At 39.8% G+C, this 21010-nt stretch overlaps 1 protein-coding gene across 1 annotated transcript in view; it reads right to left on the bottom strand.

Moving 5' to 3' along the window:
- LOC139443967 (ryanodine receptor-like) overlaps positions 1–21010 on the bottom strand; it is a 203752-nt gene that overhangs the window by 99719 nt on the left and 83023 nt on the right. Inside the window, exons 12-36 of the mRNA XM_071224857.1 lie at positions 20776–20897; positions 19791–19915; positions 19613–19677; positions 18824–18959; positions 17919–18139; positions 17646–17779; positions 16441–16679; positions 15964–16153; positions 14740–14950; positions 14012–14116; positions 12627–12730; positions 11905–11991; positions 11228–11387; positions 9393–9466; positions 8376–8467; positions 7456–7500; positions 5393–5477; positions 4723–4843; positions 4175–4271; positions 3981–4058; positions 3383–3441; positions 3154–3218; positions 1510–1614; positions 1028–1147; positions 55–236 (exon numbers count right to left, since the gene is read on the bottom strand). Coding sequence (XP_071080958.1) covers positions 55–236; positions 1028–1147; positions 1510–1614; positions 3154–3218; positions 3383–3441; positions 3981–4058; positions 4175–4271; positions 4723–4843; positions 5393–5477; positions 7456–7500; positions 8376–8467; positions 9393–9466; positions 11228–11387; positions 11905–11991; positions 12627–12730; positions 14012–14116; positions 14740–14950; positions 15964–16153; positions 16441–16679; positions 17646–17779; positions 17919–18139; positions 18824–18959; positions 19613–19677; positions 19791–19915; positions 20776–20897 — 3022 coding nt within the window. The remainder of the gene's footprint in view (positions 1–54; positions 237–1027; positions 1148–1509; positions 1615–3153; positions 3219–3382; positions 3442–3980; positions 4059–4174; positions 4272–4722; positions 4844–5392; positions 5478–7455; positions 7501–8375; positions 8468–9392; positions 9467–11227; positions 11388–11904; positions 11992–12626; positions 12731–14011; positions 14117–14739; positions 14951–15963; positions 16154–16440; positions 16680–17645; positions 17780–17918; positions 18140–18823; positions 18960–19612; positions 19678–19790; positions 19916–20775; positions 20898–21010) is intronic.

The following is a 21010-nucleotide window of genomic DNA, read 5'->3' on the forward strand; positions in this document are numbered from 1 at the left end:
TCCTAAGGTAAAACAATGCCTTTGCCCGAGCATGCTATTAGTGGGGCCATTCACCTGTGGTAGTTTTATTAGCACGTTCTAGAGAAGCATCACTGATGTTAGCATCACTGTAGTTTTCCTGACTGCTGGACAACGTCCCACCTGTTGGAGCCTCCTCCTCGATGTCCACGTCACGGCGGCGCAGGTTCTCCAGGTTCAGCCGCTTCTCCAGCACGGACTGGGCAAAGTTGCGATCCCTGCAATACAGCAACAGTGTAAGCCAGGGAAGTGTGGGGTTCCCTTAGGGGTGGGGGTTGACAGGTTTGGGGCTGGGTGCATGGGCAAGTAGGGTAAGATAGGTTGAGGTTGGGAGAAGGGAGTTGGGCAGGGCAGGGCAGGGCAGGTGAGACAGGAATAAGTAGATGAATGCAGGTGGAGGTTGGGAGAGGTTCTGGGTAGAGCAGGTTGGGGCGAGGGGGGGGGAGGTTGGGCAAGTAGGGTAAGACAGGTGGAGGTAGGGAGAGGTTCTGGGTAGAGCAGGTTGGGACAAGGGGGGAAGGTTGGGCAAGTAGGGTAAGGCAGGTGGAGGTTGGTTGACAGGGGATGGGTAGAGCAGGTGGGGTGAAATAGGTTGGGTAATTAGGGGTGGGGCAGGTGGAAGTTTTGGCAAGGGGGTGGGGTAGAACAGGTGGAGGTTCGGGAGAGGGGGTGGGCATGAGACAGGTTCAGTTGGCCAGGTGGAAGATTGGGGCTTGGGTAGGATGAGTAGTGCAGTTTGATGTTGTGGGGTAGACAGTGTTCTAGTAGAGAGCTTTTACTTCACACAAACAAAAAATACCATTGTAACTTCAGCAAATATGCAATACATTCAGCTAAAAAATAATTGATTTCTGCAATAGCCATTGAGTTAATCAATCATATTAAATTCCAAATTAACTATTAGTTTCACTGTAACATCCAAATTTCAAACAATTTCAGCCATTACAAAATTTGTCAATCATTATTCTCAAAGATGTAGGAAGATCCATGTTTGCTTCCATGATCTAACCTGGTGACAAACTCATCGTTGCACTTGACTGGCAGACTGAGACGTAGGTAGTCCAGGTGCACCTTCTCCAGTGTCCCGAACGTCTTCGACATCACCTTCAGACTCGGAGTCACATTTGACCTGCACAAAGGACAGAAAGTTACAAATCTTTAAAAATAAAAAACAGATATACAGAGAAACAATACTAACAGACATATATGTGACAGGTTTTAGCAATTTCCACTCTGGTGTGTTCATATTTTCATTTCAGATTATTAGATGTCCTTGCCTCAAGTAAAAATAACTTTAATGGTACTTTTTGTGCACAGAATGTCTCCACATTATCATCTTTGCGATAAATGCAAGGAATAAAGAGTGTCTGAAAGAAAGAAAAAAGCCTGGGCGTTTAACATGTTTAATCAAGGAAATACAATATGCCTTAAAGTTCAATATAATCTGCATAAGGATTCATCCAGATGCCAGGATATTCCTGGTATACTGACCCTCCGGGAATCCTGCTGATCTCAAGGCTGGGGTTGAGGTTTTCAAGCGGCTTGAACAGCGCCTGTTCCTTCCCGTACCACAGCGTCATCTGACGGGTCATGTTCCTGACAACACATCATGGCAGGTTAACACAGCTTCATCATCAAAAGTCTTCAGACACTCTGACTGTCATCTCAAACTTTCAGACATGATCTGAATCAGGCCTAGTGCAGGGGGAACAATACCAAGCCAAATTAGGGTTTGGCGTGACTGAACAAACACCAACGAATCATCAGACAGGTCTTTTGTTATCTATTTCTTAGAGACCGAGAACAGACTCTCAAAATTCATGCAAGACACCCAACATTGTGCTCAAGATGTCCCTCAGAGTTTTCAGACGGTTGAAAACATTCTAACCTGATGTGTATGAAATAATAATAATGAGGCCATTTTTATTGCACCATATTTCCACCCAACAGAGGTGCATGCTCAAAGCACTTCATTATTATTACCCCTGTCAATGGAACAGTTTGCACTTGATGTTCTTTTTCAGCTTCCTGGGGAGCATATAACCATAGCTGCCTTGAGGCACTGAAGGTTAACTGTCACATAAGCATCTTGTCCTACCGATTACCCATTCACTGCGGGGTGAACAGAAGCATATTTCAGGCAAATTCACTTGCTTAAAGAGACACATGTGCTGCATGTGCTTCTGTGTGGGGCTGGACTGAAGCCTTAGAAACTCCCAGAAGTCAAGCTTCTCTCAACTTCTCCATGCGGTTGATGTTGCTTTGCTTCACCTTATTAGTGGCCTATGTTTAAGTCTGCAGTCAGCAAGATTCCAGCCCTATCTAAACAAGGGCAAAAGTGAGCGTGGCTCACTAATACCCCCGACCCGCCTAGTGTGTCAGTAGTTTCAAATTAAATAGCTAGGATAGGGTTAGGGTTTGAAAAAATATTTAAAAAATGGAAAACTAATAAAAACAATTTTTTTCTTTTGACTGCACCCCTCCATATGACACAGATTATATGTACTGAGTTTGAGATGAATCCACTGAATAGTTTAAGAGAAATAGCTTGGACGAAGTTTTCGGACGGACGGACGGACGGACAGACGGACGGATGGAACCTTGGTATAACTATATACCCCCGACCTAAAAGGTCGGAGGTATAATAAAATACTTGAGTCTGCACAAGACAAACCAGTCACTGGAAGCATGATCTACATCCCAAGCTAAAGCGGTATGATTCACAGTCACCCAGCCTGACCACCAACCCAAACTAGTCACCTCTTATGTTTGTTTGTTTGTTGTTTAACGCCACACTCAGCAATATTACAGCTATATGACGGCAGTCTGTAAATAATTGAGTCTGGACCAAACAATCCAGTGATTAAAATCATAAGCATCGATCCACATAATTGGGATACGATGACATGCATCAACCAAGTCAGCAAGCCTGACCACCTGATCCTGTTAGTCACCTCTTACAACAAGCAGTCGCCTTTTACGGAAAGCATGGGTTGCTGAAGACCTATTCTATCCCGGATCTTCATGGAGCCACCTCTTATGACGAGCATAAGATTATTAAGGACATATTCTAACCTGGCTTCCCATGGGGTTTCTTATCACCAATTCCACGTATTAATATCAAGGTCTACTTACACACAGAATGGCTCATAGCCCTCCTGAAGGCCACAGCAGGTGAAGTACTTGAGTGTGTTCACATCCTGCAGGAAACAGGAGGAAAATAGGTGTAATGGAGATTCTTTCTGGGATCAGTCGAGTTTGTCACACACGTGACATATAGAGACATGACTGTAATCTTATGGAAAATGCATTTTATGAAGTCAAGTGATTGAAATAATGGTCAATGATTGCTGGTGTTCCATACCTGCCCAAAGTTGAACTTGGCCTGCTGGTGAGCTGCCAGTGTCATGGCAGGGACATAGGCTGAAGAACAAACAACATCAGTTCAGGAATCATGACTAACAACAGCCTCATACACAAATCATGTAACATCTGGAAGAACTTCTTGTCCATAACATTTATACACTGAAGTTCGCAAGAATATGAAACAATCTAACATCAATTATGTCAATAATTTTTTCTCTTATTTAAAAACCATGGTGAGGTGAAATGGGGTTTAACATCACATTCAAGATTTTTGCTCTTATATAGCGACATTACAAAGACCATGGGTAGGTACATGTTAGCACGACAGCCAGTCTATGATTGAACATTGACGAGACCCCCACCCCCTCCCCACCATAGGGGACATGACACTGAATATGTTTCCTTGTTATAAAGATTTAGCACATCCTTGTAAACATCAATTACACCCAGGCTATCACTTAAAATTGAAACTGTATGGTTCTGGAAGAACTTTAAGGTCTATGAACTACACTCATTTCAAAAACAGATCACTTGATATAATTTTGATGAACCCCAGTTGACGAGGCTTCCTGTATTCTACTGAACATGTGACTTACATTCCTCCACATCCACCTCTCTGAAGGCAATCTCCTGTCCCAGAGCATCCATCATCAGCTCACCGTTCAGGGAGAATGCTGAAACAGAGCAAGTAGAGACAGGCATGAAGAAGACAACCAGTTCCATCAAGACATGCTGTGCAAAAAGCTGTGAGATAAAAATAATTTGAAAAATATATCTTCATAACACTTACAGACTGTCTTGTCATTCATGTCTAGGAGACAACCGATGACGTCGCCCGTCTGCCACACTTTGCCATACTGCTCAGATCCTTCATGCCACTTACGACCCTGAGAAAAACAAACATGGAATCAGTCCATCAACAAGCTTCAGAGAGTCAAATACATTCTGATAATAAATATGATCAATATACTTCAATATAACACATTTTTTAACAATAACAAGTTTTATTGTCTTTATCTTGAACTTAAGGGTCAATTAAACTGGCAATGTCAATACTGACTTTGGCAATGTTGTAGAGATCAATACTGACTCTGGCAATGTCATAGAGGTCAATACTGACTTTGGCAATGTCACAGAGATCAATAATCCCCGACAGTATTCATATTGCAAGGAGAAAACGTTAAAACCTACTCCTGGATCCTAATCTTTTGAAACTAGCACTGAGTGGACTCTTTCTCCCAATGATAACTCCTGACAACTAAGGTAAGGCTATCGTCTCTGGCCTCCAGACAATGTTAGAGCTGGCCTCACTGTATGCTCCTTGAATGCTTCACTCACCACATATCCATCAAACCCATATGACATCCCATCAAGACCAATGTCCACGCCAGGGGCCGCCGACTTCTTCATCCATCCGACCTTCATGAAGCCTGGTGTCACAACCTCAAACTCGTAGTACCTAAAGTGCATTTTCATGTGTCAGACAGTGATATAATCAACATTCACTATATCTGTTACCTGGGGTTACATATCTTTTTTCTTTTCTTTTTTTCTTTTTTTTTAATTTTTAATGCAGCACTCAGCAATATTACAGCTAAATGACAGCGGTCTGTAAATAATCGAGTTTGGACCAGACAATCCAGTGATTGGTATCATGAGCATCAATCCACACTATTGTGATACGATGACATGCATCAACCAAGTCAGTGAGCCTGACCACCCGATCCCGTTTGTTGCCTTTTACGACAACCATAGTCGCCTTTTATGGCAAGCATGGGTTGCTGAAGACCTATTCAACCCCGGGTCTTCACAGTTTGGTTACATATCTGCAGCACCCTATACAACAACGAACCCTTCAACCATGTTATCCATAAATGTAAAGTCAGCAAAGCCAAAAGAGGAATGATTAGGGGTATGTGTGGTATCCTAGTCAGCAATATATTTACCCCATCACAATCTACCAGAAGCAGACCTGACCCAAAGAAAACAACTCAGAGCTAATATTTACCATTTTCCTCCAGACACAGAATAAGTCAGCTCTGCCCTGTATGTTCTTGTCTTCACAGAAGTCTCAGAGATTTCACGTGTCATGGCTGCAATACAGAAGATACTGATCAGTCTCCATCAAACAAATCTAGCAGGTCCCAAATTACTCCCCTGATCAAACACTGACATAGGACAGCACCACTTTCAGGCCTTACAGTCCTGTAACAAGTTATCCTTTTATCATTCTTACCTGCTCCTGTAGTCCTAGGAAAGTGACTTTAATTAACCTTGTTTAATTATGTACAAATAATATATCCTGAAACTCCACCATTTTTATGCTTCTTTCTCAAAGGTCGAAGACAAAAACTTATGAAGAATTTATAATTTTAAGTGCTGAGAGTGGAAAAATAAAACTTTAGTTTGGAAAAATAAAACTTAAGTTTGGAAAAATAAAACTTTAGTTTGGAAAATGTATCTCCCCAGCTGAAAATAAGTGCATCTCAGATGAATGTTCAAAGTGGTGACTACAATTCACAATACTATAGCAACGTAGCAGAGCTGTTTGTCAGATTGTTAGATCATTATAGAAGCTAATTATGCCGTCATAGATCAGTCACAGACACGTACAGGGTTGGGGGGAGATATATGATGATATACAATAGATATACTACAATGGGTGATACATGATATATGTGGGATAGTGCATGTATATCAACTTGGGATAACCCTGAAAACCTGAATTTGGTTGTACTATCAAGCAGAACAAGACCCAGAATCAAGGTCGCTGATCTGGTTATATCATTTATTATTCAAAATGCTTTTACATGTTGATTTAAAAGCTTGACCCCAAACATCAACCATCATGCTAGAAAAATAGTTCAAAGTAAATATGATATGAAGAAGAGTCATGCATTTCAGAATGAGACAATATGACAAGCTCATAGATCGATAAACTCAAATCAGTTTCTAGCTCCGATGAACCAATGAATTTCCCAAAACCATGAAACTAAGGTTGTGTTTTCAAAATTCAATTTTCACATGCATTTTTTACCAATAACAGTAAAGTTATTCCAAATTGATATACGACATATCCACAAGGTTGTGTGGTAAGGTGAGCTTCTATTGCCATTTATCATGCTAGTTTATTAGGTTAATTGATACAGAATAACACAATATGCACATTTATCTTAAACACTGTTCATAAAATGTAGTCACAGTTAACAGGTTATTGCAAGTATTGAAACGAATACACACCAGAAGAGCTAGCGCCATGTTTAAGTGGCTGTATAAATACAGCAAAGCAAGCCATTTTTTCAAGTCTCATATTCTTTTGCGTTTAAGCAGCCAAAAATCATTCCACAACCAGAACCACTGAATTCAGCTCGGCAGCCAGCATTTAGGTGTTTGAGAATGTAAAACTGGTAAGTACCAAAAATTATTGTTTTATGAGAAGATTCAAGCATTAAACATCAGAAGATTAGGAAACAATTACCAGTTGTAGCGAATCCTAAAACAGTTCAAAGTCTTTCATTCACATTCTATAATGTGACAATCAGTTTCTTGAAGCTGTCCATTTTTCAATGTAACATTACTTTATTACAAATCATGAAAGAAAACATGTACAAGGTGCTTTTAGGTTATTTCATCTTTGTAACATCAAAATTTACACAGATAGAGTTAGAGAGTGTAGCATTTGGGTCACTTGAAATAAAACATGAACATATATAATCCTAAAATGAAAGAAAAGACACTGTTTAAATATTCAAATTTTGATTACACAATTTACAATCAATTAAATCCAAAGAAGTTAATATCAAAACCTAAACAAGTAGTCACATCAACAAAAGACATTGCAGTTGAATCACATGTATTTAAGGACCAAATGAGCTATGAGATGAAATAAATTCATCATATTGATATTTTACAATTTGTTTATTGTTTTAAGAAGGAGACGTCAAGGATGTGACCCAAACGTTAAAAAGATTGACAGTCATTGCAATAGGTTTACTGACAGTTTTGTGCACTTGTGTCTAAGATCTATTGGTAATGAGATATAGGACTATGATGTACTGTATGTTAAATTACCTGTTCGCAGACCTAGGGCTGCTAATCGGTCTTGTAATTTACTTCCTTGAAAGCAGTAAATGATGATTGACACAACATGAAATAGATTCTACACACACCACTGAAGCCTGGGCAGTGATGAAGCACAGGTGAGACAACACTACATATAATGTACCATCGTTTACCACCAGCGTTCATTCTAGTTGCTGGAATGGCACTTTGGGCCTACCAGTGACAAAAAGTGGGGTCATTTTTCGAAATTTAAACTAAGGTAACATCCTTTCTTGGCACAAAATATCAGTCTGATCTTATATTCTAGGATTTGCCCTTTGACTTATACTGCTCATGAATCTTCAAAATGGTAGTCGGTGATTCAGCCATCACAATTTTTCCATTATATGTTTTCGAAAAGAATTTTCAACAATCTAAAAAATGCAAAGACTTTTTTAGTTTTCACACTGCTCATTTCTGATGTAAACACACCAGCAAGTGAAGAATGACAAATGTATAGTCTTGGATGTTTATCTGTTATGCTTATCATAGAAATAAATTTGTATTTGAAGCTATGTGTTCAACTCCTGCAAGAAGGAGACAGTTCTTCCATTATGAATGAAACTGATGCAGCAATGGTGCAATCTAGAATGAACCCCGATTTACCTTATCTTGACCCAAAGAATAATTTTACTACATAATAATAATGCATATATTACTTCTTACTTAATCATTTAAATCCCATTACCACAAATGATTTCACACAAATAAATATTCCAAGAATGCATAGTATCCAAATATGCATTACAACTTGACTGTTTCAGCAGTATACATTTGACAGATTTGTTTCAATGAAGACACCTAGATTGAAGAGGAAACTTTTGTTCAGTTATGATGATGATGATTGTGTTAGCAGGTAGAACAGTTAGTGACACAGAAAGCACACAGACCTGTCATACCGCTCTCCCCGGTCTCGCTGGTGGGAGGCTCCAGCACGTAGTCGTACGCCATCAGAGTCCGCACAGCCTCGCTCGCAGTGTCTCTGAGAACATGGTCCATGCAATATACATTATACAACATCTTTACGTGGCACTTAGATCCTGTATGGTATCAGTAAAGCCAGGGTGACTCATGGATTTCAGGAATCGTACACATATCCAGGACGGATAGAGTTTAAGGGTCTTGTCATTACCTACCAGTATATCTCCAGCACAGCACAAGATACCTATGTGACCTCATTCAAGTGTACCAGCCTACCAGATCACTGCGATCACAATCCCAGCTTTTGTGTAGTGTTCCAAGATGAAGATTAAAGGGACATGGCTTCAGATCATTCTCCTGTCAAGCACCTATGCTGTGGAATACACTCCCAGAAACCCTAAAAACTGCAGAGACCCTATCTGTCTTTAAGGCTAGACTAAAAACATTTCTCTTTGACAAGTATAACCCTTGTAGTATGTAAGCGCCATGAGCACACAAGCTGGTATGGAGTTTGGTGCATACAAATGACCTCATTATTTATTATCATTATTATTATTAGACACAAAGTTTCATTACAAATATGTACACTCATATCTTCCCAGTGTCATATTTGCTAGTACCAAAACACCTAAGGGACCGAAACATAAATTCTTAGTTTTTTTATTCTAACATGCTTCAAGCAACAGAATATTCATGTTAAAATGGGATCACATTTTTTTTTTGGCTTACTGATAGGAGCACCCAAAAAAAAGTTACATAGGCAAAATGTTGTTTTTTTAAAGATAATACAAATTATTTTATTTTTTTGTCTTTTGTGTAGTTTTTTCTCAATCTTTTATTTTTTTAAATATAAGCGATTATTTTTTTTTTTACTATTTTCTTTTTAAATTGAGGTTCACATGTAAACCAAGGAATAAAAAAATCGTCAAAATAGCAAAATGTTTTAGAATGACTTGCTGTAGGGCAGAAAATGGATGTTGACTTACCTGTTAGCCTTCTTGATGTGTTGGTCCACCTTGTTGTAGGGGACGAGATGGGGACTTCTCTTGTGCAAGGGGTCCTGCAAACAGGAGACAATCACGTCATGCCTCCCATGACTAATAGACCATGCAGTTTCAGTTTAACAAGTTTCAGGCAACAAAATATTCCTGTTATAAGTTTTAAGATATTATTATAACCTTCACAAATAAAGTAAACTACGGTTATAACAAACTCAAAGGGATCACTCATGTTAGTTCGTAATAACCGTAGTTCGTTATAAGCATATATGCAGTGTATATACAGCAAATGGTCGCGACAAAAATAATAGCTTGTTATAGTCTGGAAGGTAATTTAAGGTACCAACGTTTACTACAATATCTGAAAAACTATCAGACCTACTCCAGTCAAAGTTGGTATGAGATTCTTAAACAGTCAAACATAACTGGATATTACATTTAAAGACAATCGGTGCATGAATAAAAAATCTGTCTATTTAGCTATCACTATATTTCATCAACAACCAGACCTGTTTGTCACGGGTGGAACGAGCATTCATTGAAACAGCCATCTGCATAATGCTACCCCTGCGTCACAGGGCCATATGACACAGTTGAACCAATCAACTCAACTCGAAAGGGTGCACGGGAATCATGCACGTTGAGATGCCCAACGGTAACACCGTATTCGTGCGTGATTTTCGTTTTAAGCATGCAATTTTACTGCATATGCATATTCTATGTTTTTCCTAAAATACAGATATAATTGTTAAAGAGGGATCATGCTCAGGTATAAGGCAGTCCCAGCATGTTTGCTGAACTTGAATTTTATGAATTGATCTTGCAGTGTTTACCTCATTGACCCAGAGATAAAGTCAAGGTCTCACACACATGGCATTAATTACATCTTGATCTCCTGACAAAGGGCTCCAGACCTTGGAGGATAGTCCCTCTGTAAGATACTGTCACACCTGAACCCTCTGAACCTGTGGTGGACTGCAACTCTCTACCAAGTTTACACATGAGAGTGAAGGGGTAAGGATATATTAGTCTGCAGTATCAACCCATTGTGGCCAACGGATACCCATTCGGCCCCATTTCTATCACATACAAAAGGTGTTGGGTGGCTACTGAGCTAGAAGGGTTGTTTTTGTAAAGGTTATCACAGATATCTACACCGGGTACCATTCAGAATACTGTTTACTTACCAAATCAGAATACACAAGTTATTCATACAAACATAGCGGGGTTCATAAACATCATATGTGCCCTAGGGTCATATCATGTCACGAGACAACAGTGTATTGTTTCCCTCATCTGGACGGCAATGCTGACAGCATTCAAATCATATTGTGACGGGAGGTCAGAATGAAGTCACACTAGAAATGACATCATAGCTGAAGATTGTTGACATCATTCGACAAATTGTGTTTCAGCTGCTGTTGTACTTGCATTCCATAACAGTCCATGCAGGTAACACTAAACTTCATCTCTGTATGTAGTCATCTTCTTCAGAAACATATAGAACATTATATTCATGTTCATGTCATACTATGTTTAAGACACTTGTGCCAAAAGTGTCTTAAGCATAATATGACATGAACGCTCGTGTAATATCCTCTATGTATACTTGGCGCTATGTGCTTGGCATGAATGGTCACTGAAGTTAATCTGTCAAATCATGAAAACTATCATATATTAACTATCATAAGACAAAATTGGGTGTTCTTTGGCTTCTTTTGGGGAGCACATATTTGAAAATCCAAGAAATTAAAATCCAAGAAAAAGACAACCACAACAACAACAAGAACAAGACATGGACATGAGCCCTTGAGTTTACTGACCTCATTCAGGCCATATGTCCAGTGGTGCTTGATCCTGTCCTTGGCCCAAACGTTGTGAGTGTTCTCAGCCAGCAGCTCCACCAATTCCTCCATCTTGTCGTTCAGCTGTATCCCGGACAGATCCAGGGGGGTCGGCTTGTAGCCGTTACTCTGAAGGAAGCTGTAACAGACACATTGTAACATTGTATCCCGGATGGCACCTTGTAACTTGAAACATTCAGTCCCTAACAGACTGTGCTCCTCTGTGAGTACTGTTCACTGGAGGAAGTTGGACATTCTGTCCCTAACAGACTGCGCTACTCTGTGAGTATTGTTCATTGGAGGAAGTTGGACATTCTGTCCCTAACAGACTGCGCTACTCTATGAGTACTGTTCATTGGAGGAAGTTGAACATTCTGTCCCTAACAGACTGCGCTACTCTGTGTGTACTGTTCACTGGAGGAAGTTGGTCATTCTGTCCCTAACAGACTGTGCTCCTTTGTGAGTACTGTTCACTGGAGGAAGTTGGACATTCTGTCCCTAACAGACTGCGCAACTCTGTGTGATGTGTATTGTTCACTGGAGGAAGTTGGACATTCTGTCCCTAACAGACTGCGCAATTCTGTGTGATGTGTATTGTTCACAGGAGGAAGTTGGACATTGTCCCTAACAGACTGCGCTCCTCTGTGTGTACTCACTTGTTGCCCAGCTTGATGGTCTTCATGCGGTTATTCTGTTGCTGCTGGGGGCTGATGGAGATGTGGTAGCCCAGGGCTAGCAATGTTCTGTGGGAAACATGCAAACAGAACATGTTTCAATACAGGCAGGACTGAAGGTAAAGACTCATCTATCCACAGCACACACAGCCTAGCTTGACCATTACAGATGTTTGTGCTTGCACAGGATTACAAACAGAGAAAAATCTTAAACTTCTAAAACCGAAAATGCTATTAATTTTTTTTTCAATTCACTGCCCTGCATTAGAAACACCTACAATGTGCATCATCTGAATTTTTATCTAACTACGCGTTCTAAGTATTTTTCATTAAATGGATATATAAATATTTAAGTGATGTTCCCAGTAAGTTCAGCTAGGGATTTCCCAATGTGTGGGTATTCTGTAAACAAACATGGTTGCAAATCATTTGGCACTATATGATAATTGGGTGGCTCACTAAAACACTGTATTCATACGGAGTGTATCAAGTTTCGTCACTATGAGTAATTACGACTTAAACATTTTAAGAATGACATTGTATGATAAAGAGATTTTTAGATTATTGTAAATATGCCCCGGTAAGATAAAAGAATGAAAGAAAGAAAGGTTAATCACGATTAATACATTTCTTATTACTAATATGAGATATTGATGATCCAGAAACACACTCAGCTAATAATCTCTATTTCACAAGAAACACACCTCAGAGTTTCAAAGGCCACTGTGATGACATATTTCTTCTCCGAGATGGGGACCTTCTCAAAAGCTGTGAGAGCAGGATTCTTTTTGCGATCTGGATCTCGCACCTTGAATGTACATTCAGTCAAACATGTAATACAGACATAAACTACAGTTAACGTATAATTGTTGTCGAACAGGCCATAGTGAGCTACTGCTGTTGTAGGATGCAGGCAGCAATATTTGAAGGATTTACTTCCATATTCTTCGCGTTTAAGGAGGTATGTACGGTGGCCAATAAGGGACATGGAGTTTGTTTTTCAATATTTTGATATTTCACAGACTGTTATCGAAACCTTTTGCAAATAAACACGATTTGTCATACAAATATGTGATAAATCATGTATAAAGAAGATACTGAATCGCTGAAAAGTTAAGCGAAAATGTCAAAAACTAAAATGAAAATGTCAAAAACAAAAACAAAAATGTCAAAAACTAAAATGAAAATACAGAAAACTATTTCCACCGTGGTGGGAATATTATCACCGGTGGATACGCGGTGGAAATATTATCACCGGTGGATATGCAATGGAAATATTATCACCGCAGTGGAAATAGTTTTCTGTATTTTCATTTTTAGTTTTTGACATTTTCGCTTCACATTTAAGTGATTCAATAGCTACTTGAAAGTACATTTTCCATGTTTTCAGCGTTTTTTATACATGATTTATCACATATTTGTATGACAAATTGTGTTAATTTGCAAAAGGTTATGATAACCGTAGGTATGCACATAAAAACCAGTGTGAATTCTGTGTAAATCTATGTGTTTTTTAAAAACATTTTCACATGTACCTCCATAAAGGCAAAAACATATTGAAGTCAATTTTCAAAATAAATATGTCTTTCCAGGCAGCTTATTTAATTATTAACACACTATAAACTGTAGACAATAGTATGAATAAGTGACATCATTCGGCGCAATAATACAACACAAGCCCCGCCCATTCTGTCAACAGTAGTCTGTTCTTGGGCATGGACTTTTGTTTTTTTCTGGTTCATAAAGACCTAAACGAAAAATAATTTGCTTGTTTAGCCAATCAGAATCACTTGTACCAGTAAGTTATTTACTCGAGCCATATCAAGGTGCCTGGCTAAGACACATTTTTCTGCTCTCCTGACAAGTGAGTGAGTTACGTATGGCGTCACATCTGTATTGTTTCAGACATATAATTTATAGATGCATTTGTCAAACATGCTGTAGCATAGCATAGCAACAACAGTCATAACTGTCTAAAACATTATCTTACAACAAATATATGCATGGCCCGGGGACTGGGAACTGATCCTGCCTTGAATCCCCGCAGGGTTTGAACAGGACATAATCCAAGGTTTCTAATCCAACTGACCTCTCCATACGTCCATCCTTGCTCCACCTTGTTCATAGCCCACATCTCATGCAGGTTCTCTGCTAGCTTGTCCCGCACGTTCTCTATGAAAGCTGGAAGCTGAATCTACAACAAAACACCATCATCAACAAACCAGAAACAACAAAACTTTGTCAAGGTAGCATATTACCAAATATCTCTTAATAATGTATCACTATGTGATAGTGGAATGGAATATATATGTCATACAGTTCAAAATATTTATTTGACCACAATATTTTAATCATTAGATTTTCATCTATCTTTATCAAAAATATGAGGCAAGGGGTATTTTATTTGTTGTATTTGGTGTTAATAACAATCTGGGCCCACTTGCACAAAGCGATCTTAGCGCTAAGACTATTGTAAGCCTATGCTAAAGTATGGGAGTTACAATCATCTTAGCGCTAAGATCGCTTTGTGCAAGTGGGCCCTGGTCAAGGCATATATCTGTATACATCAACTGTCTCCATGATGTGATTCCCATGAAGCATGATGGTTCAGTAGAACCACATATATGCTTTATTTCATGCTTATATGCTTTAAGAAGGATGGAAACAGAAGCAATTTTCTTCACCTGTACACTTCGGGACAATAAAATGACGTGAGGCAGGGTTTTTTGTAGTGATGGTAGGGGATCATAATCTACTAATTAATTTATTGTGGTCTTACATTAAGTTGTTTTCAATGAACCAAAGACGTATACTTACTCTGGATGTTGTGACAGGGTTTGGCACAAAGGGGACATAATCCATGGTCTCTGTTGGGCCACTCAGCATGTTCTTCACGAGGTTCCCGAAGTAGAAGTATGGCTCAATCTTTACCTTCTCTTTTGGCGGCAAGGATTCAATGATGGGGGAATGCTCTTCTGGTGGTCCATACCTTAGTCGACCATGATCGTGGCCAAATACAAAACGAGCACTGTCGAGAAATAAGTTGAAATCTGTTATTTTCCTCAATCATTATTTCACATTTTCACATGACTGACTTGACACTAACACATAGACCGACAAGATATACTTGACTAATCTGATTTCCAAACAACACTGACCTGATTTTCACACAACACTGACCTGATTTTCACACAACACTGACCTGATTTCCATACAACACTGACCTAATGTCCACACAACACTGACCTAATGTCCACACAACACTGAACTCATGTCCACACAACACTGACCTGATTTCCACACAACACTGACCTGATTTCCACATAACACTGAACTGATGTCCACAACAATGACCTGATGTCCACACAACAACCTGATGTCCACACAACACTGAACTGATGTCCACAACACCAACCTGATGTCCACATAACACTGAACTGATGTCCACACAACGACTTGATGTCCACACAACACTGAACTGATGTCCACAACACTGACCTGATGTCCACACAACACTGATCTGATGTCCACACAACACTGACCTGATGTCCACACAACACTGACCTGATGTCCACACAACACTGACCTATATTCCACACAACACTGATCTGATGTCCACACAACACTGACCTGATTTCCAAACAATGACCTGATGTCCACACAACAATGACCTGATGTTCATACAACAATAACCTGATGTCCACACAACAATGACCTGATGTCCACACAACAATGACCTGATATCCACACAACAATAACCTGATTTCCACACAACACTGAACAGATGTCCACACAGCACTGACCTGATGTCCACACAACACTGACCTGATGTCCACACAATGACCTGATTTCCACACAACACTGAACTGATGTCCACACAAACTGATCTGATGTACACACAACACTGATCTGATTTCCACACAACACTGACCTGTATTCCACACAACACTGACCTGTATTCCACACAACACTGACCTGATTTCCACACAACACTGACCTGATTTCCACACAACAATGACCTGATGTCCACACAACACTGACCTGACATTGGCTCCAAGAGTGACAACAGGGAAGAACATGCCGCTCAGGTTGAAGTCCTTGAAGATGCCCCGAACTTTGACTCCATTCACTGTGAATATTATCTGTGGTATGGAAAGGTCAAGGGCACAACCAATGATGTCATTCTTCTGAAAGTTAACCGTTCCAGGTCGGACACACTTCGGCTTGCCACCTGCAAAAACAAAATTCTCATATAAAGAAAAATTATTGCAGCACTACATGTACTACATATTAAGATCTTACTAAAATACACATGATGTGAAATCTGCAATCATTTTGCAAATTACTACAAACTGTTTTGAAAAGCTTTCGTGTTAGTCCCATCATGAAACAAGAAAACTGGTAAACTATTCAGAAAGCAAACATCTGACCAAATCCGATAACAATAGTGACATTAACACAACATAACTGAGCACATGGACCTCGTCACTCAGGTAACAAAGTCAAAGATGGGCTCACCTGTCCAGAGATTGAGTCCATCAAAGCTGTATGAGTAGAGGTCGTCTCCAGCACCGTTGGCCCCCCAGTGCTCTCCTCCCCCGGGGTAGGGCATGAAACCCTCGGTGTTGGCAAACCCAATACGGAGGTGGGGTGGGAGATGGGTGGAGGCCTCACAGTTAACAATCACAACCTCAAAGTACCACTTCTTGTAGATAGGAGATCCATCACAGATACCAACAAACAGGTTTGGTCGCAAACTGAAAACAAAATATACATACGGTTTTATCCCATTTCCCCAAAACATTACCTTTTGCCACACTTTTTTAATTTTATGCTTCCAGATTTATTCCAGCTTTTCCACACATGGTCGGTCGAAATAAAAATAAATAACTATGTCAATCATTTATTTATAAACTTATATGAAAGTCATTCTGCCGTTGAGTTAAAACTGCTGTTGCCTTTTGAATCACTGATAGTAACGTAGACATGGAATTTATATATAACATTTTTAATTGAATCAAAGTATCTATTGAATTGTTTGAGAGGCGTTACTTAGAAGTTGACTCATGACAAAAGTAGACAAAATAAATAAATAAAGAAGTTGCTATCCATTAATTGTGTCTACTTTGTCAAGATGGTCAATATTACTATATTTTATGTTTAATTTATTTCTTGGACCAGCTACTTTTCAGTAGGAGCGGTAGTCCCATGAAACGAAAAATAAAACTAGTGTGGCCTAATATAAGTGAGTGAATGTTGTTTAATGACACATTCAGGGATATTCCCACTTTATCATGACAGCCTGTATATATTGAAATCATGGCCCATTCTACTACGTATCTTCTCGCTTGGACTATCATAAATCTTAGTTAGAGTATGGGAGCTAAGCTCGGTTTGTAGAATGTGGCCCTGGACCAGACCTAGAACAGTGACCGAAAGTATGGATCCATGCCATGAGGGTATGATGACACACAATCAACTAAGTCAAGAGACATACCACCTGATCTGTTCTCATCAACAGAAATGACAAGCAGGAGTAACAGGGAACAAATTCCACACCAGGATTTCAAAGGGATAAAAAATTAAGGCTGTGAATAATGTTTCAGGCCTTCTGGTCAATACTGATACAATATTGCTGAAGGTGATAATATTCTTCATTGTCACAACATGGAATATATTCCGAGGAATACAAGTTCTGCATTTGCTGTATGAAGTAATCCTACCTTGTGACATGGTCAACAAGTTTTGTCTGCAGGAGGAGATCGCGGCCAGGTAACAGGTTATCACAGATGAGATTCTGGTTGGTTCGGACAGCGATGTCATTACCAACACACAGAGACCGCAACACGTTTAGCACCTGCACAACAAAAAATAATCATTAGTAGCAAAACCCATCAAACAGTATGACCGACAAGCAAAGGTTTTACATGTATTGAAAAATGTGGTTTTTTTTCAGAAGAAGAGAAAATGGCGGAAACTACTAAAAATGGACTCACCTTTGGGTCTCTGCCATGTTTGTCAATGAGAGATATGATAGTGATGATATGTTTCTCCTTGATCATGTTGAGAGCTTCTGGAGAGTCGATAAGCACACAGTGAAGCACATCAAGCACACCTTTGGAAGACTGCTGACTCTCCAGTCGGTTCACCAGCCAGTCCAGGCGGTAGGACTGGGCAAACTGGGCACAGTTGGCACGGTTACCACGGATCATGGCCGCTGAAATATACACATCAAAGTGACATTGTTGTTACCTTTAATGGTGTCACACAATATGTGTTCCTACATACGGTGCACAGGAATGTATGCCAGACCTGATCCTACAGGGTAATTTTGATCAGAAATATATCTTCATCCCAGCTAAGGCTTGATATGAATGCCCACCCAGTAAGAGATGTAGACAGAAAGAGATGTCGACCCTTGATATGAATGCCCACCCTTGATATGAATGCCCACCCTTGATATGAATGCCCACCCAGTAAGAGATACAGACAGAAAGAGATGTCGACCCTTGATATGAATGCCCACCCAGTAAGAGATACAGACAGAATGAGATGTCGACCCTTGATATGAATGCCCACCCAGTAAGAGATACAGACAGAAAGAGATGTCGACCCTTGATATGAATGCCCACCCAGTAAGAGATACAGACAGAATGAGATGTCGACCCTTGATATGAATGCCCACCCAGTAAGAGATACAGACAGAATGAGATGTCGACCCTTGATATGAATGCCCACCCAGTAAGGGGGAGATACAGACAGAAAGAGATGTCGACCCTTGAAATGAATGCCCACCCAGTAAGAGATACAGACAGAAAGAGATGTCGACCCTTGATATGAATGCCCACCCAGTAAGAGATATAGACAGAGAGAGATGTCGACCCTTGATATGAATGCCTACCCAGTAAGAGATAGAGATAGGAAGAGATGTCATCCCAGCTCTCTGCTGCATCCTCTCCGGCATAGTGGGCAAACTTCTGTTTACTCTTGTACTGGCTCAGTTTGTCAATTGTCTCCAGAATGAGAGCAATCATACCCTGCAAACAACATTTCAGCATGAGTGAGTGAGTTGGGTTTAACACTGTTTTGAACAGTATTCCAGTTATATCATGGAGTGTCAGCTTAATGTGGGAGGAAAACCCGAAGTGATGCAGGTCTCGAACATTTACCACTTTGGTGAAACCACAAGCACAGGTATGGTTCTGACCTTAAAACATAATCGGGGCAAACCGGGAATTTGAACCCACAATCACAGGTTTCTGGTATGCCCAAGTGACGCAACCCTGGAACACCATAAATATGTATATGCATGGAAAATCTCCCCTGAGTGCCTTTTGATATCAAATATATCAAGATGGGTGGATAAAAGTTTCCAAAATCATTCTTCCAACTTTTTCAATTTGTCAACAGCAATAAGCATTGTCTTGAGCATAAAATGTACTGCTAACAAGCTTCAATGGCAGAGAGATCAGTGATGTCATTCGATTGTGACATCTTGATAACCAATGATGTCACAATGGTCTACAAAGCATAATGATGCAGTTCATTGCAGTGATAGAGATTTTACTCGATAAATAACAATATTAATACAATCATCATTCATATATTCACAGAGTAAAACTTATTAGTTGATGACAATTAGTTGTTTCTATGATACAACCAAAACTACCAACTACTTAGTGTATCTTACCTCTTCCTGAAACAGATCCTGTCTGTTACGAAGAGCGCGAAGTTTATTTTGTTTTTCTTCATGTTCTGAAAAAAAGCAAGACACAATTCATTTATGGTATGAGTCCAGTTATGGTAGTTCCCTGAAAAGATATACATACATCCTTCAACGAACCGTGAAATGTAATTTCAGGACCCACCTTCATCGTTTCCAGGCTGAGCAAAGTAGTCAATGAGATCCTCCAGACATTTGATGACCTCCGATAAACTTATCCGACCCCAGGCATGGGAGTTCCGACCTTCTGTCTTCAGGCTGTCCAGAGCTCTGCACAGAACAGTGAGCCATACTCAGAACAGTGCCAGTCAGAAAGGCATGACAAGGGACACGGTTAGATACCTCATTGGTAAGTTAAGGGGATACCGTATTCGACGTAATAAGCGCCCAGGGCGCTCTCAAAATTAGAAATAGGGGCCACTTATTTGAATATTATTTTCGTGAAAAACAACAGAGTTGAAAGATGAATTTCATGGTTTATGCTGACAGCCAGAAATGTTCATATACGACATATATATTTTTTCAGAATTTAATTGCCTATAATTAAGGGTGCATATAACACACAAGTGCGTATTATACGCAAATATACAAGTCTTGTGTATATTGATCAATCGGAAGGGGTGCTAATTGGGATTGTTCACTAGTCAATATATTAGCAGGGGCGCTTATTACGTTGGGTGAGCAGGGTACTTATTACGTCGAATACGGTAAGTCTAATTAATCATGCAAATCAACGATATGCTAACAACTTGCAGAAAACTGTACTAACTCACTCACTCACTCCTAGGGGCACCAGATACATGGATTTCAAATTCTGTATTTTTTTATACATAACTATTCAGGCAAAGTCTTTCCACTTTTTGAGGTGGAATAATCACCTTCCAAATGCCTATGAACACCTCATTAGTTCCTGGCTGTTTATATACAAATTGTTTGTTGTTTATCACCACCCTCAGCAATATTCCAGTTATATGTATTTGTAAATAATCGCGTCTAGACCAGACAATCCAGTGATTGACATCATGAGCAGCAAGTCTGACCACCTGATCCAAATTCAAACCCAGATCTTCACGGGGTGGCTCTGATAAAATGCCACAAAGACAGTTAAGAGAAAAGGAAAGCCATCTTACTTGTTAAATCTTGTGAATAGCGACTGGCACTTCCTGATGACACGAGCAGATCGCGACTCCTCTTCCTGGGCTCTTGACAAGGTGAAGCCATCGTCCATGTGACCCTCCACCAACATCACAGCCTGGCAGGGAGAAGAAACACACTCAACTTATGCCATGTCAGATTAACTATAGTTACATGAAAGAATTGCGTGGTCCTTAACTTCTTTGGAGGAGTATTTTCAGTGAAATCTGT

Source organism: Haliotis cracherodii, unplaced genomic scaffold (genome assembly GCF_022045235.1).
Source record: "Haliotis cracherodii isolate W230 unplaced genomic scaffold, xgHalCrac1.p SCAF_5, whole genome shotgun sequence".
In the NCBI taxonomy this organism is placed as follows: Eukaryota; Metazoa; Mollusca; class Gastropoda; order Lepetellida; family Haliotidae; genus Haliotis; species Haliotis cracherodii.